The sequence below is a fragment of the Somniosus microcephalus genome, unplaced genomic scaffold (assembly GCF_052327205.1).
Source record: "Somniosus microcephalus isolate GS21.2 unplaced genomic scaffold, FLI_Smic_1.0 scaffold777, whole genome shotgun sequence".
NCBI classification, from domain to species: domain Eukaryota; kingdom Metazoa; phylum Chordata; class Chondrichthyes; order Squaliformes; family Somniosidae; genus Somniosus; species Somniosus microcephalus.
In genome coordinates, this window is record NW_028225964.1 from 1 (window position 1) to 26,381 (window position 26,381).

The window sequence follows — 26,381 nt, forward strand, 5'->3', positions numbered from 1 at the left end:
GAGAGGGAGGGATGGGATGGGGAGAGAGGGAGGGATGGGATGGGGAGAGGATGGGATGGGGAGAGGGAGGGATGGGATGGGGAGAGGGAGGGATGGGGAGAAGAGAGAGGGGAGAGGGATGGGATGGGGAGAGGGATGGAGGAATGGGGAGAGAGGGATGGGGGGAGAGAGAGAGAGTGGGATGGGATGGGGAGAGAGATGGAGGGATGGGGAGGGAGAGGATGGGTAGAGAGTGGGATGGGGCGAGAGAGAGAGGATGGGATGGAGAGAGAGAGGGAGAGGATGGGATGGGGAGAGACAGAGAGGGGGTGTGGAGAGAGGATGGAGAGAGCGAGAGAGAGAGGGGGTGGGGAGGGGGAGAGAGAGACCCCACTCCCGGGGACCCGCCTGTCAATATCTGCCCACTCTTGGGGAACCGCCTTTTAAAACCTTTGTGCACTCAGGTTACCACTTCTAAGCAATGTTCCACCTCATGGCCAATGTTCAAAGGGCCTCTGGCTATTCCGCTATATAAGTTGTTGCAACTGTCCATTACCACACACACAGCCTATCTTTGTATCTTTTTAGTTTAATTAGTAAGTTAAGAAAGAAAGAAATTGGATTTATACAGTGCTTTTCTTGACCTCAGGATGTCCCAAAGTGCTTTACAACCAATGAAGTACCTTTTTTGAAGTGTAATTACTGTTGTAATGCAGGGAATGCGACTGCCAAGATCCCACAAACAGCAATATGATAATGACCAGATAATCTGGTTTTATTTTTAGTGATGCTGATTGAGGGAGAACGTCCCTGCACTTCTTCAAAACAGTGGCCGTGGGATCTTTAACGTCCGCCTGATAGAGCAGATGGGGCCTCGGTTTAACGTCTGCGAAAGACGGCACCTCCGATAGTGCAGCACCCCCTCGGTACTGCATTGAGAGTGTGGATTATGTGCACAAGTCCCTGGAGCGGGGACTTGAATCCATGGCCTAGTGACTCAGAGGCGAGCTGGCGAATGACTGAGTCACAGTCGCAACTGAAATATTCTCCCTTTCCCAACCTCTCGAATCGGTTGATGTTTACTGAATTTTCCCAGTAATCAGAACAGAAAAGAACATTTCTTATTTCGGAGAAATGTGACGGCAAAGGCCCAGTCAAACTGAAACCTTGACATGAGGCGGCAGTGGTTTCCTTTCTGGACAGTATTTACAGTCAGCTCACCGCAGGTGATTACGGTAGTGTCCCCTTTGCATCACGTTTCACTTCCCCCTCCTGCTTTTATGTGGTTTATACATTGTGGCAACTGGAATAAAAAAACTGCTCCGACCCCCCTCGTGATCCAGTGGCTGAATGATCTGCCAAGGTGGCACGCAAGATTTGAAAGGAAGAACTTGCATTTATATAGCGCCTTTCCTGACCTCCGGACGCCCAAAGCACTTTACAGCCAATGAAGTACTTTTGGAAGTATTAGTTACTGTTGTAACGTGACAGACAATTTGCGCACAGCAATCTCCCACAAACATGACCAGATAATCTGTTTTAGTGATGGTGCTTGAGGGATAAGTGTTGCCCAAGACGATGGGGAGAACGCCCCCTTTCTCATAGAAAGATAGAAGATAGGAGCAGGAGTAGGCCATTCGGCCCCTCAAGCCTGCTCCGCCATTCAATGCGATCATGGCTGATCATCCAAATTCAGTACCCTGTTCCTGCTTTCTCCCCATATCCCTTGATCCCTTTAGCCTTAAGAAATATATCTAACTCCTTCTTGAATATATTTAATGAATTGGCCTCAACTGTCTTCTGTGGTAGAAAATTCCACAGGTTCACTACTCTCTGGGTGAAGAAATTCCTCCTCATCTCTGTCCTAAATGGATTACCCCTTATCCTTAGACTGTGACCCCTGGTTCTGGACTCCCCGGCCATCGGTAACATCCTTCCTGCATCTAGTCTGTCTAGTCCTGTTAGAATTTTATAAGTTTCAATGAGATCCCCACTCATTCTTCTAAACTCTAGCGAATATAAGCCTTATCGACCCAATCTCTCTTCATACGTCATTCCTGCCATCCCAGGTATCAGTCTGGTGAATCTTTGCTGCACTCCCCCCATGGCAAGAACATCCTTCCTCAGATAAGGCGACCAAAACTGTACACAATACTCAAGGTGTGGTCTCACCAAGGCCCTGTACAACTGCAGCAAGACATCATTGCTCCTGTACTCGAACCCTCTCGCTATGAAGGCCAGCATACCATTTGCCTTTTTAACCGCCTGCTGCACCTGCATGCTTACCTTCAGCGACTGGTGCACAAGGACACCCAGGTCTCGTTGCACTTCCCCTTCTCCCAATCTATTGCCGTTCAGATAATTTGTTTTTGCCACCAAAGTGGATAACCTCACATTTATCCACATTATACTGCATCTGCCATGCATCTGCCCAACCTGTCCAAATTGTACTGGAGTTTCTCTGCATCCTCCTCACAGCACACACGCCCTCTTCGAAATAGTGGCTGCTGGGATCTTTTATGTCCTCCTGAGTGGGCAGGCGGGGGCCCCGGTTTAACGCCTCATCCGAAAGAGGTCACCTCCGACAGCGCAGTGCTCCCTCAGTGGGGCATGTCAGCCTGGATTATGGGGGCTCAAATCTCCGGAGTGGGGTTTGAACCCGCGACCTTCTGACATCCGAGGCATGAGTGCTACCCGCTGAGCCACGGCTGGTGCCAGGAAGGACTAAAGTGCGATCCACAGGCCGAGCTGTGGTAGCCGACTGTAGTCTGGGTGAAAATCGGGTGTCTGTGATTGGTGTCGGGGGGTCACTGGGTTACTGAGGGCGATTGGGTCAGGAATGTGACTGCCGATGGCCAATCTAGCGCCCCTTTCTTGGGAAGGACAAGGATCGGGGTTGGCTGTGCCGGGGTCGTGTAATCGAACGGCGCAGCTATCCAGTTGCTGCTTGGCTAAGGTGCTGGAAGACTGCCGGCTCGTGTGTGCCAAAACCTCAAGACCATGGCGAGAGGAGAAGCCATAAATCTCTCATCGGCGCTCTAACAGCGCATAGGACCGAACCTGAGATTTACCAAGTCTTTGTGGTCGGCGGTTTAAGAGGGTAGCTCCTAATGCCTGGTGGAAAACGTCTGAAATTCAGCGGGGGGGATACCCCCAGTCTCCCTCCGTAACTTGGGCAGGAGACTGCAGGGGGCGGGGGGACTCCCAGAGACTCTGCCTGAATGGCTGCCTTCCACCATTTACGCTGTTTCTCTGCGGTCCAGCAGGGTTTCTGAGTGGGAGAGGGTCGGGCGGGGAGCCCTTTTATTACAGGAGCACATGTCGAAGCCTGTCTGCCTGTGTGGACTAGTGTTCCTAACCCTGGTTGGACGTATTCCTGGAGGTTCCATCACGGGACCTGCCTCCAACCGCCCCGCCCAGTCAAAGAAAAGGAGTGGAAAAAAAAAAGCCACATTATTTATCACCCGGGCCTGCAGCCTTGCTATGAATTTCTTTTATATCGAAAATGTTGCCTGGAGCATTAAGGGTGACGCTCTCCTGTTTTTGCTTCGAAAAGATGCCGCAGTTACATGCATGTGAGCCTGAAAACCGGACTCTCGTGTCCCTCATTCCGTCAGTGGCCCCGCTCTCTTCCCCCTATCCCGGCCTCGCCGACCACCGCCACCCTGTGTGTTCTCCCAGCTCCTCTGACACCGGTTTGAACCTCGTTCCCTCCTGCTCTACTGTTTGGGAGCTATTCTTTCGGTCAGTCCGCCTCTGCCCTTTGGCGCTCTGTCCCCGCTCTCTCTAAGTGAGGAGCGTTACATATTATACGCTATTTCAGATTATACCCACCACTCCCTTTTTTTCGGACAGCAGCTGCTGGTCATGGACCTGCTGTTACCATTTACAGCTCCTCTCTGCCCATCTCTTGTTCCTTTACTTGTCCCCTTATCACCCTCTTTTTGCCTTGCACCATCATCCCTTTTGTCATTTAATCACTCCTGCCTTCCAATGTTCCCTTTAACCTAGTGTGACACTCTGGAGATTCTGTGCAGCCGGCTCACCAGCTTTTAAATGGAGGAGAAACCACGCATGTGCGGTATTTTGAATGGGACGTGCACCCAAAAAATAATTAAAGGGGACATTGCTGCCCTCCATCCTATCACAGACCTTCCCATCTGTTCATTCCTCCCCACCACCTGCCCCTACACTTGCTTAAAACCTATTACATCTCTAACTTTTTCCAGTTCTGACGAAGGGTCACCAACCTGAAATGTTAACTCTGTTTCTCTCTCCACAGATGCTGCCTGACCTGCTGAGTGTTTCCAGCATTTTCTGTTTTTATTTCAGGTTCCCAGCTTCGCACAGTATTTTGCTTTTTGCACTGTACTCTTTGCTAATCTTGTGTAAACGGCGCGGTTGATTATTTTATTTCTCTTGTTCCAGAACCTCCGACGAGGCAGGTTGTTGTATTTGTCAAGAAAAGCTTCATCGCTCGCAGGTGGGTCTTGACTTTTTTAAAAATGTTAACGAAGGAAAGAAAGAAATTGCATTTATATAGCGCCATTCACGGCCTCAGGACGTCCCAAAGCACTTTACAGCTAATTGAGGACTTTTGAAGTGTGGTTGCTGTTGTAATGTAGGAAAACGCGACAGCCAATCCGCTCACAGCAAGCCCCCACAAACAGCAATGTGATAATGACCAGATCATCTGTTTAGTGATGTTGGTTGAGGGATAAATATTGGCCCCAGGACACCGGGGAGAACTCCCCTGCACTCCTTCAAAATAGTGGCCGTGGAGCCTTTGTGTCTGCCTATGAGAGGGCAGACGAGGCCTTGGTTTAGCGTCTCATCCGAAAGACAGTGTGGCACACAGTCAGTACTGGGACTGGCATGCCACTGGATTACGTGCTCGAGTCTCTGGAGTGGGGACAGGAACCCATGACCGTCCGACTCGGAGGCAAGAGTGCGACCCACTGAGCCATGGCTGACACCGGGAGAGGAGAGGAGGGGTGAGCGGTAGCTCTGCCCAAAGAGATGAATTTTAAAAAGGGGAGGGGAAGGTGGCGAGAGTTTTGGGAGTCGATTCAAACCAGTAGAACCCAGGTGGCTGAAAGCTTTGCCACCGATGGGCGGAGGTTAAGGGTGGGTGGGTGTAGGATAGTGAATGATATAATAGCTTAACAATACAGAAATCCGCATTAATATCTTTCAATGTGACAGAGGCTAACACGTGGTTTAGTTTAGGGCATGGGGAATGAATGCTAGCTAAGCAGGAGGTGATAGACTAGTGCAATTTAAGAAGCATCAAAGGGTTTGTAAGAATTGTAGCTGGTTTGGAGCTGGCATGTCTATGTTTCAGCTGTTATTATTTGTGTTAAGGAGTGATGCTTATAATCATGCAAAATTGTGTTATCTTCCACATCCGAGTGAGAATGGAGTGTATGTGGTGTGACATTGCCATCTACTGGTGTTGTAGTGTATGGTACATAAAGATCACATGAAAATCATCTCCGAATTGATAGGTTTAGGCTGAAGCGTTTGCAACCATATTCAGCTAGAAGTGCGGAGTGGGTGATCCATATCGGCCTACTCCTGAGGTCCCCACTATCACAGAAGCCAGTCTTCAGCCAATTCGATTCACTCCACGTGATATCAAGTGACAGCTGAGCGCACTGCATACAGCAAAGGCTATGGGCCCCGACAACATCCTGGCTATCGTGCTGAAGACTTGTGCTCCAGAACTAGCCGTGTCTCTAGCCAAGCTGTAACAGTACAGCTACAACACTGGCATCTATCCGACAATGTGGAAAACTGCCCAGGTATGTCCTGTCCACAAAAAGCAGGACAAATCCAATCCAGCCAATTACTGCCCCATCAGTTTACTCTCAATCAGCAGCAAAGTGATGGAAGGTGTCACTGACAGTGCTATCAAGCGGCACTTACTCACCAATAACCTGCTCACTGATGCCCAGTTTGGGTTCCACCAAGACCACTCGGCTCCCGACCTCATTACAGCCTTGGTCCAATCATGGACAAAAGAGCTGAATTCCAGAGGTGAGGTGAGAGTGACTGCTCTTGACATCAAGGCAGCATTTGACCTGGTAAAACTGAAGTCAATGGGAGTCAGGGGGGAAGCTCTCCACTGGCTGGAGTCATACCTAGCACAAAGGAAGATGGTTGTGGAGATTGAAGGTCAATCATCACAGCCCCCGGACATCGATGCAGGAATTCCTCAAGGCAGTGTCCTAGGCCTAACCATCTTCAGCTGCTTCATCAATGACCTTCCCTCCAGCGTAAGGTCAGAAATGGGGATGTTCACTGATGACTACACAGTGTTCAGTGCCATTCACAACTTCTCAGATAATAAGCAGTCCATGCTTGCATGCAACAAGACCTGAACGACATTCAGGCATGGGCTGATAACTGGCAGGTAACATTCGTGGCACAGAAGTGCCGGGCAATGACTATCTCCAACAAGCGAGAGTCTAACCACCGCCCCTTGACATTCAATGGCATTACCATCGCCGAATCCCTCACCATCAATATCCTGGGGGTCACCATTGACCAGAAACTTAACTGGACCAGCCACACACATACTGTGGCAACAGGAGCAGGTCAGAGGCTAGGTATTCTGTGGCGAGTGTCTCACCTCCTGACTCCCCAAAAGCCTTTCCACCATCTACAAGGCACAAGTCAGGAGTGTGATGGAATACTCTCCACTTGCCTGGATGAGTGCAGCTCCAACAACACTCGAGAAGCTCGACACCATCCAGGACAAAGCAGCCCGCTTGATTGGCACCCCATCCACCACCTTAAACATTCACTCCCTCCACCACTGGCGTACCGTGGCTGCAGTGTGTACCATCTACAAGATGCACCGCAGCAACTCGCCAAGGCTTCTTCAGCAGCACCTCCCAAACCTGCGACCTCTTCCATCTAGAAGGACAAGGGCAGCAGGTGCATGGGAACACCATCTCCAAGTTCTCCTCCAAGTCACACATCATCCTGACTTAGAAGTATATCGCCGATCCTTCATCGTCGCTGGGTCAAAATCCTGGAACCCCCTACCTAATAGCACTGTGGGAGTACCTTCACCACACGGACTGCAGCGGTTCAAGAAGGTGGCTCACCACCACCTTCAAGGGCAATTAGGGATGGGCAATAAATGCTAGCCTTGTCACATAAACAAATTTAAAAAAGAACTTGCCTGGACTGGTTAGAGTTCAAGGTTGACCCAAAGGATGTCCTCCTAGTAAGCATATAGACACGAGGTGATTGTTTGGTCTTTCTAATGATGAGCAAGAAGGAGCGCGTCTTCAGTGGTAGCATCCCTTCCCCACCATGATTCAGAAGGTTATGGGTCTGAGCCCTACTCCCAACACCCCTGGTGAGCAGAGACAAAAGTTTCAGTCTTTAATATTCTCACCCTCTCATTCAAATCCCTCAATGACCTTGCCCCTGCCTATCTCTGTAACCTCCTACAACCCTCCGAGAACTCTGTGCTACTCCAATTCTGACCTCTTGAGCATCCTCGACTTCCTTCGCCCCACCATTGGTGGCCATACCTTCAGCTACCAGGGCCCTAAGCTCTGAAATTTCCTCCCTAAACCTCTCCACCTCTCTCTCGTCCTTTATGATGCTCCTTGTGGCTCGGTGTCAAAATTTTGTTTGATAATCGCCCCTGTGAAGTGCCTTGGGACGTTTTACCCCGTTAAACACGCTACATAAATGCAAGTTGTTGTTGATTGCTGGCCGCTCATTTGTAGACCTCACCACGTTGTGAGCTCGCAGACCATCGTAACCTCTCCTCTCATCGCCTTGTGCAGGTATATGCGGACCGAGCAGCTGAGAATGACGCCTTCACCACAGTGGTCGAGTGTCCAGCCCGTAAGGATGGGTGTGACTGGAAAGGTTCACTCCGCAGCTACCTGGTAAGGATCCTTGTTCTACGCTGGGGTCGGCCTCTGCTCCAGGCTGTTGGTCCTAGGCAGTCCTGATTTTGGGCACTTTCCTTCCTTGGGTTCTTGCAGAGCTGCTTTGTGATGGGTTGTTCTTTATTGAGGCTTAATCGTCCTTTGGATCTTTCTAGCCTCGAGTCCCATGAGATACAACGCTGTGTTGCCGGTGAAGCAAGCAGAATGACTGGGGTGGGGATGGGAATCTAACCGGCATGAGTGCATTGGCAACATCTGCACTGCCCTTGGGTTCTTGAATGTTTTTCTCCGACCACCCACCCCCCCAATAATTGTATCTAAGAAGTGACTCAACGTGGCTCAGTGGGTAGCACTCTCGCCTCTGAGTCAGAAGGTCGTGGGTTCAAGCCCCACTCCAGAGACTTGAGCACCAAATCCAGGCCGACACTCCCAATGCAGTACTGAGGGAGTGCTGCACTGTCGGAGGTGCCGTCTTTTGGATGAGACGTTAAACCGAGTGGGCTCTTGGATGAGCTACTTTTCACAACCTCGGGCTGTCCCAAAGCACTTTATAGCCAGTACTTTTGAAGTGTCGTCACTGTTGTAATGTAAGAAAAGCAGTAGCCATTTTGCGCACTGCAAGCTTCCATAAACAGTGATGTAACAATGACCAGAGAATCGGTGATGTTGGTTGAGCGATAAATATTGGCCAGGATACTGGGGATAACTCCCCTGCTCTTCCTCAAAATAGTGGCTGTGGGATCTTTCACATCTACCCGAGAGAGCACAGAACCTCGGTTTAACGTCTCATCCAAAAGATCCAACAGTGCAGCACTCCCTCATTACTGCACTGGGAGTGTCTGCCTGGATTTGGTGCTCAAGTCTCTGGAGTGTGATGTGGAGTATTTTAAACCAACATTTGACACAAGGTTTTCAGATCGCTAGTCAAGTTGTCTTTATTACACCAGTGAGGAGACAGTCTGCTCTGCCTTAGCCAGACTTCTCCAAATTGTTACAGCAAGTACTACATTTTTATACATTCAAAAAAGCATGGCGGCTTCGTGCACAATTCATTCCCGCAACCTGATTGGATCTTGGCCCACGTGCACCTTCACGGATTGGGTTACATGTCCTAAGGTAAACATGTGCAAGCTGCATACTCATTTATTAGCCCAAACTGCTGAACGCTGATTAAAAAATAACTTGGAAGCATTGTGACCCAGATAACAAAACCATAAGAGCAGCTGAAGTGCTGGACAGCATGTCTCAACTGAGTTATTAGTCTCAAAGGTTGGTTATCTTGACCGCACCTTATGGATGTAGTTTTTCATGTCAGCAACTGCCTCTCTTACACCATTGAGTGAGCTGCCAGCGATGTTATTTTAACTCTTTCCCCACTTCAAGTGGGACTTGAACCCACGACCTTCTGACTCAGAGGCGAGAGAGTGCTACCCGCTGAGGCACAGGGGTCAGGAGTTAAATGTGTGGCATTGACTTATTTGAGTCGAGCGTTGTGCAGTGCTCGGGTACACTGGATTGGAATGATTTGTCAGGTGTTGACCTCCAAGGGACAGTAAATGGGGAATGGGCAGAGAAAAAGGGCAGGGTTTGAACAAATATTTAGCCTTTGCACCCTCTCTCGTTACCCGCAGAACTCCCACCGCGCTCAATGTGACGGCCAGGTTGAGACCTGCGTCAGCGCCCCCTTCGGCTGCAGTGCGGTTGGGCCCAGGAAGAAGATGGAACATCACGAGGCAGAGGAGTGCGGGTGGAGGATGCAGCACTGCCCTTACTGCGACGTCCCATGTGCCTGCACACTGATGAAGGTGATTGAACTTCTCAAGAAGCGAGGAATGCAGGACTTGTGCCAATAACCTCCCGGCTCCAGGGAAGTGACACACTACTGCCAACCCCACAGCCTCATAAATCAGGAGACATGCTCTTTAAAAAATTCTGACTGGAATCTTGTCAACAGTCCAAACAGGAAGTGCATTTGGCTATCACTAACATCTGTGGGTGCGCTGCGCAGGCCATTCAGAATTGAAAAGCCAGTTGCGTGGGATCCCTGGAGGGCTGTGCAGCTTAAAGGGAACATTGCTCTCACCCAACATCCTGGAAGCCATGTGATCTCCTGGGGGGTTGGGGGGAAACGACAGATTAAAAAAAAAAAAGCGGGCTAATTAAGGGGAACAATCTGGTAAATTCCTCTCCGACCCCTTTCAGGCAATCGCTGCTCGTCCAGTGAAACCACTCTGGCCCTGATGAACGTCACGCAGTACCTACCCTTTTGTCAGAGGCACTCTCTGTCCCAGGCCTGAAGCAGTTCCAGCTCTCGCTTGAAGGAACTCGGCGAATCGGCGTCCGCCGCACGAGCTGGCAGCCTGTTCCTGAGGCCCGCTATTCTTCTGGGGGGGAAAAGCACCTCCTGACATCTAACCTGGGCCTTGTACATAGCCGGAGATTGTGTCCCCTGGTCCTCCCCCTCACCTAGTAATACGACACCACGGTCTATAAATGCTTTCATTTTTGTTCTTTTCCTTTTCATTCCTTCACTCTCCTTTTTTAATGCTCTTCACCTCCTGATGTAGTCAGTTGAGCTCAAGGTTCCTCATTTTCCTCTTCAGCACCCAGGCGTCAGGGTGTCTTCCACCATAGGGGCGCCTATCAGGAATTTGACCGCAAATGACCATGATTTTGGCGGGGAGGCGCGTGCCCAGGTTTGTGGAATGCACCACTGGCGCAGGGCCAGCTCTTGCGCCCGGGTGCTGCGGAGGAAGATTTGGGCTTTTGTGTTCTTCAGCCCGTCGCTTCAGTTCCTCAATTCAGTGGAAGAAGAGAGCCCAGTTGGCTGCGGTTACAAATAAGGAGGGGCCCGATCATGTAGGAAGGCCTGATGGTTGGTTTGGGAGGCGGGGTGGGGGAAGGGCCTTGTGTTGCTTGTAGAATTCAACATCATTAACAATAATCGGCAGGAGTCCTCTGGAAGGTCAGTGGCGCCACCCCAAGAGTGTTTTCTGCTTCTCATCCAGGGGCTGGTCTCAGAAGCTCACCCCACATGGTTTTACATTGTAACGACTTGACTTTAGTAGTTAAAAGTCGAAGGAACCCACTATGTATTGTGCCATCAATGTTCTGAGTCCTAAACCACCGGGAGATTCTTGTCTCCTTTTTCTTTGGAGGGGATAAGATGGGAAGTGGAGTTGAGGCCGAGGCCAAGATCAGATCAGCCATGATCTTATTGAATGGCGGAGCAGGCTTTGAGAGACCGAATGGCCGGCTCCTGCTCCTATTTCTTATGTTTTTGATGTGCATTTCTGTAGCGCCTTTCACAACCTCGGGATGTCACAAAGCGCTTTAGAGCTAATGAAGACTTGTCACTGTTGCAATATGGCAGCCTATTTGCGCACAACAAAGTTCCACAAACAGCAGTGCGATAATCTGTTTGTCATGTTGGTTGAGGGATAAATATTGGCCCAGGACAGTCGGGAGAACGCCCCTGTTCGTTTAGGAAATAGTGCCGTGCAGTGTTCCCACTAAGCTGCGCTTTTTTGTGCGTGGCCTGTTTATTTCAATGCGCAGTCCTTTTAAATTTCTGCACATGCGTGATATTTCTAGTGGAAAAGCTTGCACGTGACCTGCGCGGTACCTAACAGAGAAACATAGAAGATAGGAGCAGGAGTAGGCCATTCGGCCCCTCTAGCCTGTTCCACCATTTAATGAGATCATGGCTGATCATCCAAACTCAGTACCCTGTCCCTGCTTTCTCCCCATATCCCTTGATCCCTTTAGCCTTAAGAAATATATCTAACTCCTTCTTGAATATATTTAATGAATTGGCCTCAACTGCCTTCTGTGGTAGAGAATTCCACAGGTTCGCCACTCTCTGGGTGAAGAAATTCCTCCTCATCTCTGCCCTAAATGGCTTACCCCTTATCCTTAGACTGTGACCCCTGGTTCTGGACTCCCCGACCATTGGGAACATCCTTCCTGCATCTAGTCTGTCTAGTCCTGTTAGAATTTTATAAGTTTCAATGAGATTCCCTCTCAATCTTCTAAACTCTAGCGAATATAAGCCTAATCGACTCAATCTCTTCATACGTCATTCCTGCCATCCCAGGTATCAGTCTGGTGAATCTTCGCTGCACTCCCTCCATGGCAAGAACATCCTTCCTCAGATAAGGTGACCAAAACTGCACACAATACTCAAGGTGTGGTCTCACCCAGGCCCTGTACAACTGCAGCAAGACATCCTTGCTCCTGTACTCGAATCCTCTCGCTATGAAGGCCAACATACCATTTGCCGCCTTAACTGTCTGCATGCTTACCTTCAGCAACTGGTGCACAAGGACACCCAGGTCTCGTTGCACTTCCCCTTTTCCCAATCTATTGCCGTTCAGATAATCTGTCTTCCTGTTTTTGCCACCAAAGTGGATAACCACTCATTTATCCACATTATTATACTGCATCTGACATGCATCTGCCCAATCACCCAACCTGTCCAAATCATCCTGGAGTTTCTCTTGTGGGGGACTACGGTCTCCCGCGTAAAGAAATAGGCAACACAGCGAGCTACAAGAAATAGGTCTTTACTCCAACTCTCACAATACAGTACTCAATTCGTGAAGCCCACGAACCTGTGATGACTCACGGATTGGTCACCTGCTGGAACCTGATTGGTTTTCCTTCTATCAGCAGCAGGCAGTCTGAACGTGCCTTATTCCTCTCAGCTTGCAACTGTCTTGCGGGGGGAGGGGAATACAGCAGTTAAAAGGGGATTATACAGGTTTGTCTACATGCACAGTGTTTCCCCAATGTGGCAATGCCACATACGCCCCCCCAGAATCCTCGTTAACTGTAAAAGTCAGTCTCTGCGGAGGTTTGACCAAGCGGCTGTAGTAGCCATCTGGCGTGTGAGGAGGGCTGTCTGGGAGGTCGGCCGGTTGGTTCGTCAGCTGGTCTGCCAGTGGGCTGGCTGGACGGGCTGCCGGCGAAGGTGGGGCGGCGGCCGGAAAGTAAGGTTCTGGCGTGTCTTGGTTCTCTTGTGGGGCCGCCGCCAACGCGGGGGGTCTGCCCCGCCGTGGGGGAAGAGCCGGCCGAAACGGGAAGCTGAGGTCCAGGTGCGCCGGTTTGAGGCGGTCTACTGAAATAGGGTCAGGCTTCCCGCCGACATCGATAAGAAAAGCTTTGTCCCCCGTCTCCAATACTGGGAAGGAGCCGGTGTATGGTGCCTGCAGCGGGCCTCTGTGCGCGTCCCGGCGCATGAAGATGAACATGTCGTAAGTCTCGAGGCACGTAGGACGGCTGCGAGCCGTGTTGCGAAGTGGGCACTGGACGGAATTGTTGGGCCGCGTCCTGGTGCAGGGAAAGCTGTCTGACGGCCGACCACGGCTCCGTTGTCAGGGGGAGGAAGTCGCCTGGTACTCTGAGCGGTTGGCCGTAGACCATCTCGGCTGCAGAGGCGCGGAAGTCCTCTTTGGGCGCGGTGCGCAATCCCAGGAGGACCCAGGGTAGTTTGTCGATCCAGCTGGTGTCGACCAGGCTGGCGCGGAGGGAGGCTTTCAAAGAACGATGAAAGCGCTCGCAGAGCCCGTTGGCCTGCGGGTGGTAGGCTGTTGTCCTGTGCAACTTGGTGCCGAGGCCGGCGATGATGGCATTCCACAAGTGGGAGGTGAACTGGGGGCCTCTGTCCGAGGATATGTCGGTCGGCAAGCCGAACCGGGCCACCCATGTCGAGACGAATGCTCGTGCGACGTCGGTCGTGGTGGTGGAGGCGAGGGGAACCACCTCGGGCCATCCATCTGGTGGTGCGGTCGACGATCGTGAGCAGGTGTGTAAAACCGTGCGACGGCGGCAAGGGGCCTACCAGATCAACGTGGACGTGGTCGAAATGCCTCTTGGGCACCGGGAAACACTCCAATGGTGCCTTGGTGTGCTGCTGGACCTTAGCGCGCTGACACGGCACGCATGTGTTGGTCCAGTCTCTCTCATCCTTGTGGAGTCCAGGTCAGACGAACTTGGCGGACATAAGTTTCTGAGACACACGCATCCCTGGATGTGAGAGGCCGTGGATGATGTCGAAAACTCGCTTGCACCAGGCGGATGGAACGACCGGCCTAGGCGAGGGGACTGAGACGTCGCACAGGAGGGTTGTGCCGGCTGTGTGGAATTGGATGTCGGCCAGGGTGAGGCTGGTAGTTGACGTCCTGAGGGCCTGGATCTCTGCGTCGGCAGCCTGGTCTCTCGCCATGCTGGCGTAGTCGACGCCCAGGTGCACTGCGTGGAGCGAGGGTCTTGAGAGGCAGTCAGCCACCAAATTGTCCTTGCCGGCGACGTGACGGATGTCTGTGGTGAACTCCGAGATGAAGTTGAGTTGGCGCTGTTGTCGCGCGGACCAGGGTTCGGTTACTTTGGCCATGGCGAAAGTGAGCGGCTTGTGGTCCACGAATGCGATGAACGGCCGGCCTTCCAGAAGGAAACGGAAGTGCCGGATTGCCAGGAACAGGGCCAGGAGCTCTCTGTCGAACGTGCTGTCAGCCTGCTCGTTCTTGCGCAGCTGTCGGCTGAAAAATGCCAGTGGCTGCCACGCGCCTTCGACCCACTGTTGCTGGACGGCGCCGACGGCGTAATCCGAGGCGTCCGTGGTGAGGGCGGTCTTGGCGCCCGGGATGGGGTGGGCCAGCAGTGTGGCGTTGGCCAAGGCGCTTTTGGTCTGGTGGGAGGCTGTCGCCATCTCGCTGGACCAGGTGAGTTGCTCTTTGCCCGTTTTGCCCCTGGTGGCTTCGTAGAGGGGGCACATGAGTGAGGCGGCCTTGGGCACGAACCGGTGATAGAAATTGACCATCCCCAAAAATTCCTGCAGCGCCTTAACCGAGGTGGGCTGCGGAAAGTCCGCCACCGCCTGCACCTTGGAAGGTAGGGGAATGGCTCCCCTTGACGAGATTCTGTGGCCGAGAAAGTCAATTTGGGCTGCTCCGAACTGGCATTTGGCCGGGTTGACGATTAGCCCGTGTTGGCTGAGGCGCTGGAAAAGGGAGCGCAAATGCGCGATGTGCTCGGCCTTGCTGGTACTGGCCACGAGGATATCATCCAGATAGATGAACAGGAAGCTCAGGTCCCGTAGGACGGAGTCCATGAGCCGTTGGAAGGCCTGTGCGGCGTTCTTAAGCCCGAAGGGCATGCGCAGGAACTCGAACAGTCCGAAGGGGGTGATGACCGCTGTCTTCTGGATGTCTGCGTGGTGGACGGGGACCTGATGGTAGCTGCGAATCAGGTCGACCTTGGAAAAAACGGACTTTCCTGCTAGGTGTGCCGAGAAGTCTTGGATGTGCGGAATGGGGTACCTATCGGGCGTGGTGGCGTCGTTGAGCCATCTGTAGTCGCTGCAGGGGCGCCAGCCACCACCCGGCTTGGGCACAATGTGGAGGGGGGACGACCAAGGGCTGTTCGAACGGCGGATGATGCCCAGTTTTTCCATCGTGGCGAATTCTTCCTTGGCCACCGCCATCTTGGCTGGGTCCAGGCGTCTGGCTCGAGCGAACACTGGTCGTCCCGTAGTGGCGATGTGATGCTCGACCCCATGCTTGGCTGCCGCGGCTGAGAAAGTCGGTTGTGTGAGCCTCGGGAAATCTGCGAGTAGGCGGGCGTAGTCGTCATGGGCCGGGCAGGACCCGACGAGGGCCGGGCTGTTGCTCTGCTGGCAGGCCAGTGAAGCGAAAGTTGCTGCGTCGATCAGGCTCCTGTCGCGGACGTCGACCAGGAGTCCGTGGGCGCAAAGAAAATCGGCGCCCAGCAAAGGATGTGCCACCAAGGCCGTCACAAAATCCCACGTAAATCGCTGGCCGTTGAAACAAACCTCGGCCCGTCGCTTTCCGAAAGTAGCGATGGCTGCGCCATTTGCCGCCACGAGGGGTGGGCCGCTGCGGCCTGCCTGGATGTCGAGCTGGGAGGCAGGAATTATGCTGCATTGGGCTCCGGTGTCGCAAAGGAATCTGCGCCCTGAAAGAGAGTCGGTTATGTACAGCAGTTTACCTGCGGTGCCGATGGCCATCGTGGCGGCGGGGGTGCGGTCGAGCGGGCCTAGGAAGCGGCGCGGGGCTGGTGCGTTGGGCCGGGCGGCCATCTTGGTTTGATCAAAAGAGCAGGGTGCTCTGCAGCGTTGGGCCTTGTGGCCGAAACGCGCGTGGTAGTAGCATAGTGTGGCGGCGCGCGCTCGGTGGTGTCGGGGAGCCTCGCGGCTGCACAGCCGAGTTGGGCGACGGCGAAAACTTTGTCCGCGGCGGCTGCCAGTTGTACGCAGTCCGTGATCGGTAACCCCGCGAGGGCAGTCTGTACCTGCTGAGGAAGCAGGCTGAGGAAAAGGGCCCGAAACAAAAAGCACTGCGGTTCCGAGCCCAGGAGCGCAAGCATCCGGATCATCAACTGGGTCGGGGTAGAAGCGCCGAGGCCTGGTAGTGAGAAGCCTGCGGGCCCTCTCCTCCTTGGACAGGCCGTAAGCCTCCAGCAAGTGGCCCTCAATGGTTGAGTACTTGCCGGTCTGTGGTGGGTTCCCCAGCAGGTCGAGAACTTCGGCGGCGGTAGAGTTTGCTAGTGCTGAGACTACGTGGAGGTACCTTTCTTCATCGTCTTGAACCCTGCGAAGGGTGAATTGGGCCTCCGAGTGCACGAACCAAGCTGGTGCTTGGTGTTCCCAGAAGGTGGGGAGCTTCAAGGACGCGGCGCCGGCCGACATCAGGCTTCTGCTGGTTGCCATCGGGTCGTTGCTGGCCTCTGTAGGGCTGCGTGAGTCGGGGGCTTCGGCCGCCGACATTCGGGGTCACCAATGTGGGGGACTACGGTCTCCCGCGTAAAGAAATAGGCAACACAGCGAGCTACAAGAAATAGGTCTTTACTCCAACTCAATACAGCCCGCGAACCTGTGATGACTCACGGATTGGTCACCTGCTGGAACCTGATTGGTTTTCCTTCTATCAGCAGCAGGCAAGTCTGAACGTGCCTTATTCCTCTCTGCTTGCAACTGTCTTGCGGGGGGAGGGGAATACAGCAGTTAAAAGGGGATTATACAGGTTTATCTACATACACAGTGTTTCCTCAATGTGGCAACGCCACACTCTGCATCCTCCTCACAGCCCACACGCCCACCCAGCTTTGTGTCGTCTGCAAACTTGGAGCAATTGCATCTAGTTCCCTCATCTCGATCATTAATATATTTTGTGAATAGCTGGGGTCCTAGCACCGATCCCTGCGGTACCCCACTAGTCACTGCCTTCCACTCAAAAAGACCTGTTTATTCCAACTCTTTGCTTCCTGTCTGCCAACCAGTTCTCTATCCAAGTCAGTACCTTGCCCCCAATCCCATGTGCCTTAACTTTACACGCTAATCTCTTATGCGGGACCTTATCGAAAGCCTTCTGAAAGTCCAAATACACCACAACCACTGGTTCTCCCTTATCTATTCTACCAGTTACATCCTCAAAAAATTCCAGTAGATTAGTCAAGCATGATTTACCTTTTGTAAATCCATGTTGACTTTGTCCGGTCCTGCCACTGTTTTCCAAGTGCTCTGCTATTACATCTTTTATAATGGACTCTAGCATTTTCCTCACTACCGATGTCAGGCTTACCGGTCTATAATTCCCCGTTTTCTCTCCCACCTTTTTTGAATAGTGGGGTAACATTAGCTACCCTCCAATCCATGGGAACTATTCCAGAGTCTATCGAGTTTTGGAAGATGACCAGCAATGCATCTACTATTTCTAGGGCCACTTCCTTAAGTACCCTAGGATGTAGATTATCAGGCCCTGGGGATTTATCGGCCTTCAATCCCGTCAATTTCCCTAACGCCATTTCCCTACAGATACTGATTTCATTCAGTTCCTCCCTCTCATTAGACCCTATGTTCCCGACATCTCTGGAAGGTTATTTGTGTCCTCGTGCACGTGCGCAGCTTTGAGCCGAATGTTGGTGCCGCGGGATCTTTAAGTCCACCTGAGAGGGCAGACGGGGCCTCGGTTTAGCATCTCATCGGAAAGACGGCACCTCCGACGGTGCAGCATTCCCTCAGTACTGCACTGGGGAGCGTTGACCCAGATTTTGGGAGATTTTGTGCTTGAGTCTCCGGATCGGGACTTGAACCCACAACCTTCTGACTCGGAGGCGAGAGAGTGCTACCGACTGACCTATGGCTGACACCGTGTAGTGTACAAATCAAACTACTTGGTGAATGGAGTTGAGGCAGAAGATCAGCCATGATCTGATTGAATGGCAGAGCAGGCTCGAAGGGCCGAATGGCCGACTCCTGCTCCTATTTCTTATGTTCTTACTGACCCACCGGCTCTGCTCTAACGGACCGTTTTGCTTCTTCCCTCAGGAACATGTCGCAGTGTGCTCGCAGTGTGAGGAGGACTGCTCCTTGTGCGGGAGGAGAGGACTGAGCAAGGAAGAGGTAAAGAACTTATTTACCAGTGCAGATGGCTGGCAAATCTATTTACAGCCAGTGGGGCTCGGGCACGCTGTGTGCCTTTTAATAAAATAAATCGGTGTCTTATTACATTTTTTTACCGCTCCAGGTATTTCCTGTCTTTAAAACCTTACTTACAACAACAACAACCTGTATTTATATAGCACCTTTAACGTAGTAAAATGTCCCAAGGCCCTTCACAGTCGCGTTATCAAACAAAATTTGATGCATATTGGGGCAGAAAGAGGAAGGTTTTAAGGAGGGTCTTCAAGGAGGAAAGAGAGGTACCGCAGTGAGTTCAAATCCCACCCACGGCAGCTGGGGAATTTTAAATTCAGTTAATTAAATAAATCTGGAATAAAAAACTCTTGTCAGTAATGGTAACCATGAAACTATCGGATTGTCGTACAAACCCATCTCGTTCACCAATGTCCTTTTTAAGGAAGGAAATCTGCCGTCCTTACCCGGTCTGACCTAAATGTGACTCCGAGACCCACCGCAATGTGGTTGACTCTTAACTACTCTCTGAAATGGCCCAGCAAGCCACTCAGTTGTAACTAACTGCTATGAAACATACTGAGAATGAAACCGGACTAACCACCCAGCATACTGCAGCAGTTCAAGAAGGCGGCTCACCACCACCTTCTCGAGGGCAATTAGGGATGGGCAATAAATACTGGCCTTGCCAACGACGCCCACATCCCATAAACGAATAAAACAAACAATACTCCAGGTGTGGTCTCACCAGGGCCCTATATAATTGCAGTAAGACGTCTTTACTCTTATACTCAAACCCTCTTGTAATAAAGGCCAACATACCATTTGCTTTCCTAATTGCTTGCTGTACCTTCATGTTAACTTTCAGTGCTTCGTGTACAAGGACACCCGGGTCCCTCTGAACACCAACATTTCCCAATCGCTCTCAATTTAAAAAAATACTCTGCTTTTCTATTTTTCCTACCAAAGTGGATAACTTCACATTTCTCCACATTATATTCCATTTGCCATGTTCTTGCCCACTCACTTAGCCTGTCTATATCCCCTTGAAGCCTCCTTGCATCCTCCTCACAACTTACATTCCCACCCAGCTTTGTATCATCAGCAAACTTGGATACATTACATTTAGTCCCCTCATCCAAATCATTGATATAGATTGTGAATAGCTGAGGCCCATGCACTGATCCTTGTGGTAAAAGATAGACTTGAAAGACTTGCATTTCTATCACGCCTTTCACGACCACCGCATGTCTCAAAGCACTATACAGCCAATTAAGTATTTTGGAATGTAGTCACTGCTATAATGTGGGACACGCGGCAGCCAATTTGTGCACAGTAAGCTCCCACAAACAGCAACGTGATAATCTGTTTTTGTTATGTTGGATAAATATTGGCCAGGACACTGGGGAGAACTCCCCTACTCTTCGAAATAGTGCCGTGGGATCTTTTACATCCACCTGAGGAAGCCGACGGGACCTCGGTTTAACGTCTCATCCGAAAGACAGCGCCTCTGACAGTGTAGCACTCCCTCAGCACTACACTGGAGTGTCAGCCTGGATTTATACGCTCAAGTCCCTGGAGTGGGGCTCGAACCCACAACCTTCTGACCCGGAGGCGAGTGTGCTACCCACTGAGCCACAGCTGACACTATTTACAGCTGTTACCACGAGTTACAGCCTGCCAACCCGAAAATGACCCGTTTATTCCTACTCTCTGTTTTATGTCCGTTAACCAATCCTCACTCCATGCTCATATATTACCCCCAATCCCATGAGCCCTAATTTTGTTAAATAACCCTCTCGCGTGGCACCTTATCGAATGCCTTCTGAAAATCCAAATACACCACATCCACTGTAAATGCTGGCCTTGGCATCCACGAATTGCACCCTCCTACCAGTGGTGGTGCTGTGGTGCCTCAGTTTTACATCTCTCGGCTTGTGCTGCGGGGAAGCTCCTGTACTCCAATCAAACTCTACTTCCCAAATTGCCTTGGGTTTTGCTATATAATTACGCAATGGGACAGATTGACTTTAAAGTGAGGACTGAACATGGGTTATTCAAACTCAGCAGGCCAGGCAGCATCGGTGGAGAGAGAAACCGAGCTCTAGATGGGGTGTGAATTGCGCTGGCAGAATGGAGGACAGCTCGAGGAACAGCACCTCCTCTTTCGATGAGGCACTTTACAGCCCTCTGGACTCAACATCGAGTTCAACAATTTCAGATCATAACCTCGGCCCCTATCACATATATATTTTCTTTTTTACCCACACGTTTTGTTTTTTCTTCCCTCCCTTTAGCTGTCCTTCATTCTGTCAGTGCAGTTCACACCCTATCTAGAGCCATCCTTTGTTCCTTAACCTGTCCCATTACCATCTCCTTTTGCCTTGAATATCTCTCAATGTCTCCTGCTTTCTATCCTACCACTGACCTTCCCTTTTGTTCTTTCATCCCCTCCCCCCTTTTCCCAGCCCCCAAACTTGCTTTCCATTTCCTGCTTTTTTTCCAGTTCTGACGAAAGGTCATCGACCTGAAACGTTAACTCCGTTTCTCTCTCCACTGATGCTGCCTGGCCCGCTGAGTCTTCCCAGCGTTTCCTGTTGTTATTTCGGATTTCCAGCATCCGCAGTATTTTGCTATCATATAGGTTATTCAAAATCTTGCCTCTTCACACCTTGCTCCAATTATCCCCCGCCTTCTAAGCACCACTTCACCTGCAGCGTACCCTTTGCCTTGGCTGCTGGGTGCGAGGTACTGCTCGGTCCAACAGCTAATGTTCTCCAAAACCATACGTTGGGGTGGATTTCCGCCTTCGCAGCTGAAGACCTGGAGGATGGGTTTTTTGTACAAACCATCCAATCTTCATGATGCACAGGGGAGGGTGAGATGGAGTAAGGTGGTGGGAGGAGGAGGCCGGTGTGGTGCATAAACTGCACAACATAGACCCGTTGGGGCCGAATGGCCGGTTTCTGTGCTGTAAAGTTCCCTGTAAATCCATGATTCCCTATGTGCAATGCCACAGGAGGTTGATTAGCGTTATCAATAAATGTTTTGATTGACCGTGTGGCGTGTCAGAGACCTCTGGGATGAGTGAATGCGGTGGACTAGATGCCGTGCTCCGGGATTGGATGACTCTTTTCTGATTCTCTTTTTATTTATTAATTCATGGGATGTGGGCTTCGCTTGCAAGGCCAGCATTTATTGCCCATCCCTAATTGGTTAGCCACCGCCTTGAACCATTGCAGTCCATGTGGTGAAGGTGCTCCCACAGTGCTGTTAGATGGGGAGTTCCAGGACTTTGTCCCAGCGACGATGAAGGAACGGACAATATATTTCCAAGTCAGGATGGTGTGTAACTTGGAGGTGGTGATGTTCCCATGCGCCTGCTGCCCTTGTCCTTCTAGGTGGAAGAGGTCGTGGGTTTGGGAGGTGCTGCCGAAGAAGCCTTGGCGAGTTGCTGCAGTGCGTCTTGTAGATGGTACACACTGCAGCCACGGTACGCCGGTGGTGGAGGGAGTGAATGTTTAAGGTGGTGGATGGGGTGTCAATCAAGTGGGCTGCTTTGTCCTGGATGGTGTGGAGCTTCTTGAGTGTTGCTGGGGCTGCACTCATCCAGGCAAGTGGAGAGTATTCCATCACACTCCCGACTTGTGCCCTGTAGGTGGTAGATTATTACAATAAAGCCCAGTGTTGGGAATGGAATGTATGTTTATATCTATATTTCTCTTTCTTGCAGCTAAACAAACACTGTGATGTTGATCTGGGAGATTGTCCTCAAGTGAAGGTGACCTGTCCATTTGAGAGAGCTGGTTGCCAAGAAAAGGTATCTTTTTTCCCTATCCAACAATTTTTAAAAAAATGATTAATTCTTGAGATATGGGCACGTTGCCAAGGCCGGCATTTATATCCCATCCCTAGTTGCCCTTTGAGAAGGTGGTGGTGGTGATCCTTCTCGACTTGCCCTTCAGAAATGTAGCTGAAGGTCCTAAGCCTACAGAACACCATCAAGGCTGAAAATCGAAGGTGGGCGTAGACCACAAGTTTGCGATTAGACGAGGCCAAGCTTGCGTTTTAAGACCTGGAGGATGGGTTTTTTGTACAAACCATCCAATCTTCAACATGATGCATAGGGGAGGGTGAGATGAAGTAAGGTGGTAGGAGGAGGAGGCCGGTGTGGTACATAAACTGTACAACATAGACCCGTTGGGGCCGAATGGTCTGTTTCTGTGCTGATAGGAGGAGGAAGCGAAGTCCACCAAGGAGCTCCCCAGATTTGAAGTCCTAGGAAGGAATGAGTGAGAGTAGGAGCTGGTGGGATGAGCTTCGGTTTCGGCGCGGTGAGGAGACCGGGAAGCGGAAGACTGAGTGGGTTGACGTGTTTCGACGCGGTGAGGAGACCGGGAAGCGGAAGACTGAGTGGGTTGATGTGTTTCGGCGCGGTGAGGAGACCGGGAAGCGGAAGACTGAGTGGGTTGATGTGTTTCGGCGCGGTGAGGAGACCGGGAAGCGGAAGACTGAGTGGGCTGATGTGTTTCGGCGCGGTGAGGAGACCGGGAAGCGGAAGACTGAGTGGGTTGACGTGTTATGAGGAACTGAGGGGGAACGTTCAGGGGAGCAATGACCTGACAAAATAGAGACACCAGAAGCGTAGGACAGAGCGAAGTAGAGGTTGGTGGCTAGAAGTGGCAGAAGAACTTCCCATCTCTCTGGTGCAGGTAAAAGATCCCACGACAATATTTGAAGAAGAGCAGGGGGAGTTCTCCCATGGTGTCCCTGGCCAACATTTATCCCTCAACCAACATCATTAGAAACAGATTATCTGGCCATTATTACATTGCACTTTGTGGGACCTTGCTGTGCGCAAATTGACTGGTGCGTTTCCTACATTTCAACAGTGACGACATTTCAGAAAAATAAGTATTTAATTGGCTGTAAAGTGCTTTGGGACGTCCCGAGGTTGTGAAAGGCGCTGTACAAAGTCAAGGCTGTCTTTTCTTTAACTGCACGGTATTTGTAACAATCGTCATTTTTAAGGGTTTATTAATCAAATACATTATGTTCAACAGCCTCAACGAGGAGTCCTCAGTGAGCACTTGCAAGAGGCTCAGCAGACACATATGATGCAGTTGCTGTCCCTCACTCTCGACCTGCAGTCAAAGATCTCCAGCACTGAGGACATAAACGTGAGCTTCAAACAACTTGTGATGGACAAGATTCTGGCTCTGACAGGGTTGGTGAGCCAGGCATTGAAGCCAGAAGCGATTAGCGAGTCTTCAAAAGCGGGCAGTGCCTCCGGAACCGAAGACCCTTGCATTCCCATGTTGGCCAAGAAGACCGAGAGCTTGGAGAAGGTCCTGTGTGTTCTCAACAGGGAGTTGGACAAGTACGAAAACACGATCGAGCTCCTGCAGCAGAAGTGTCTTCAGAACGAGCAGGTCATCCTGGACCTCCAAAGGAGGAGCAAAGCTAAGGAAGGCAAGAGCCACCTTTTCAGCCCTTCTCCACCTATGAACTGCAACGGGGTCATCGTGTGGAAAATTGAAAACTTTTCCTCCCATCTCTTGGCCGCCAGGACCGAGCAGAAGTCCTCTTTCTATTCTTCGCCCTTCTCCACACACGCGTTTGGCTACAAGCTCTGCTGCCGGATCTACCCCTACGGCGATGGCAGCGGGAAAGGGACGCACATTTCCTTCTTCCTGGCCATTGTGAGGAGCGAGTACGATGATGTGCTTCCCTGGCCCTTCAAGCAAAAAGTCACCTTTGCCCTCCTGGACCAAGTGAATCAGAACCACGTCAAGGAATCATTCATCCCCGATGCTCTCAGTGCCTCCTTCCAGAAGCCCAAGACGCACATGAACATTGCCAGTGGATGCCCCAGGTTTGTACGGCAGGACCTCTTGCTAAACCCACCAAACTCTTACCTCCGGAATGACACCGTTTTTCTCAAAGTCGTTGTCGAAACGTCTGGTCTTGGATTGTGAACACTCAGTTTTTAAAACTCAAACTATTTTGTTGAACTACCAGAACCAGTTGCTTTTGTTTCTTCAGGGCCAGTGACTGTGCAGATTTAATGTGAGGTGGCTGAAAGGCTAATTTCTATTTGTTTAAGAAGTTAATGTTTTTCCATCGTCTCGTCATGATCGTCCCCAACGGATGAGGTTGAGCTATCCAGGAAGAAGGTTTAACTGAGGTGGTCCATGACCGTGTTGGTAGGAGTGAGCACTGCACAGTCCTTGTGGAGACTGTAATGATCAATAACATGTCATTCTATAGTGGACACTAGGTGGAGCCGTATATAGCCGTATGTATATAAGACTACACTACCCAGCTGTATGTATATTAAGACTACATTACCCATGAGGCACTAGGCTACCCACAAGGCAGCAGTCAACACGGAGGCCTCTACAGATACTGTACCTAGTCCACATGTGCTCAATAAAAGTAGCTTGCAAAAGCTAGCTGTGTTCATAATAAGAATGTCTATTTATTAATAAACATAAGAGACGAAGTCCTGTCTTCACGCTGAGGACACCCTCCATCATGTTGTGTGGCACTACCACCATGCTAAGTAAGAGCATAAAAACATAAGAAATAGGAGGAAGATTAGGCCACTTGGCCCCTCGAGCCTGCTCTGCCATTCAGTAAGATCATGGCTGATCTTGGGCTCAAAGCCACTTCCCTGCCCACTCCCCATAACCCTTCACTCCCTTATCTTGCAAAAACCTGTCTATCTCCACCTTAAATGTATTTAATGACTCAGCCTCCACAGCTCTCTAGGGCAGAGAATTCCACAGATTTACGACCCTCTGCGAAGAAATTCCTCATCTCCATTCTAAAAGGGCGACCCTTTATTCTAAAACTGTGCCCCCGAGTTCTAGATTTCCCCACGAGGGGAAACATCATCTCTGCATCCACCTTGTCGAGCCCCCTCAGTATCTTATATGTTTCAATAAGATCACCCCTCAGTCTTCTAAATTCCAATGAGTATAGGCCCAGCCTGCTCCACCTTTCTTCATAAGTCAAACCCCTCATCTCTGGAATTAACCTAGTGAATCGTCGATGAACTGCCTCCAATGCAAATGTATCCTTCCTTAAATAAGGAGACCAAAACTCTGTGCAGTATTCAAGGTGTGGTCTCACCAATACCCTGTACAGTTGTAGCAGGACTTCCCTGCTTTTATACTCCAACCCCCTTGAAATAAAGGCCAACATTCCATTTGCCCTTTTGATTACTTGCTGTACCTGCATGCTAACTTTTTGTGTTTCATGCACAAGGACCCCCAGGTCCCTCTGAACTGTAGCATTTTGTAATCTCTCTCCATTTAAATAATTTGCTTTTTTATTTTTCCTGCCAAAGTGTCTAACCTTGCAACTTCCCACATTATACTCCATCTGCCAAATATTTGCCCACTCATTTAGCCTGTCTATATCCCTTTGCAGATTCTTTGAGTCCTCTGCACAACTTGTATGATCCGCAAACATGGCTACATTACACTCGGTCCCTTCATCCAAGTTATTAATGTAGATTGTAAATAGTTGAGGCCCCAGCACTGATCCCTGTGGCACCCCACGAGTTACCGTTTGTCAACCGGAAAATGACCCATTTATCCCAACTCTCTGCTTTCTGTTAGTTAGCCAATTCCCTATCCATGCTAATATATTGCCTCCAACTCCGTGAGCTCTTATCTTATGCAGTAACCTTTTATGTGGCACTTTATCGAATGCCTTCTGGAAAATGGGATAGATTCAGAACCGATCCAGCAGCTCAAAACTAGGCATCCATGAGGTGCTGTGGGCCTTCAGCAGCAGCAGAATTGTATTCAACCACAATCTGTAACCTCATGGCCCGGCATATCCCTCACTCTGCCATTACCATCAAGCCTGGGGACCAACCCTGGTTCAATGAGGAGTGCAGAAGAACATGCCACAAGCAGCACCAGGCGTACCTAAACAACCTGGGGAAACTGCAACACAGGGCTACATGCATGCTAAAAAGCGGAAGCAGCATGCTATAGGCAGAGCTAAGTGATCCCACAACCAGCGGATCAGATCAA

The 26,381-nt window shown here is 50.8% G+C and overlaps 1 protein-coding gene across 1 annotated transcript; it reads left to right on the top strand.

The window, feature by feature from the left end:
- Nucleotides 1-4,407: 4,407 nt before the first annotated feature.
- Nucleotides 4,408-24,786, top strand: LOC147081098 (TNF receptor-associated factor 2-like; the record flags this gene model as incomplete). Its single annotated transcript, XM_085980950.1, has 6 exons — nt 4,408-4,462; nt 7,791-7,895; nt 9,530-9,703; nt 18,244-18,318; nt 22,064-22,150; nt 23,394-24,786. Coding segments are annotated over 6 exons (1,411 nt in total), but the record flags the coding sequence as incomplete, so codon positions are not given.
- Nucleotides 24,787-26,381: the final 1,595 nt, after the last annotated feature.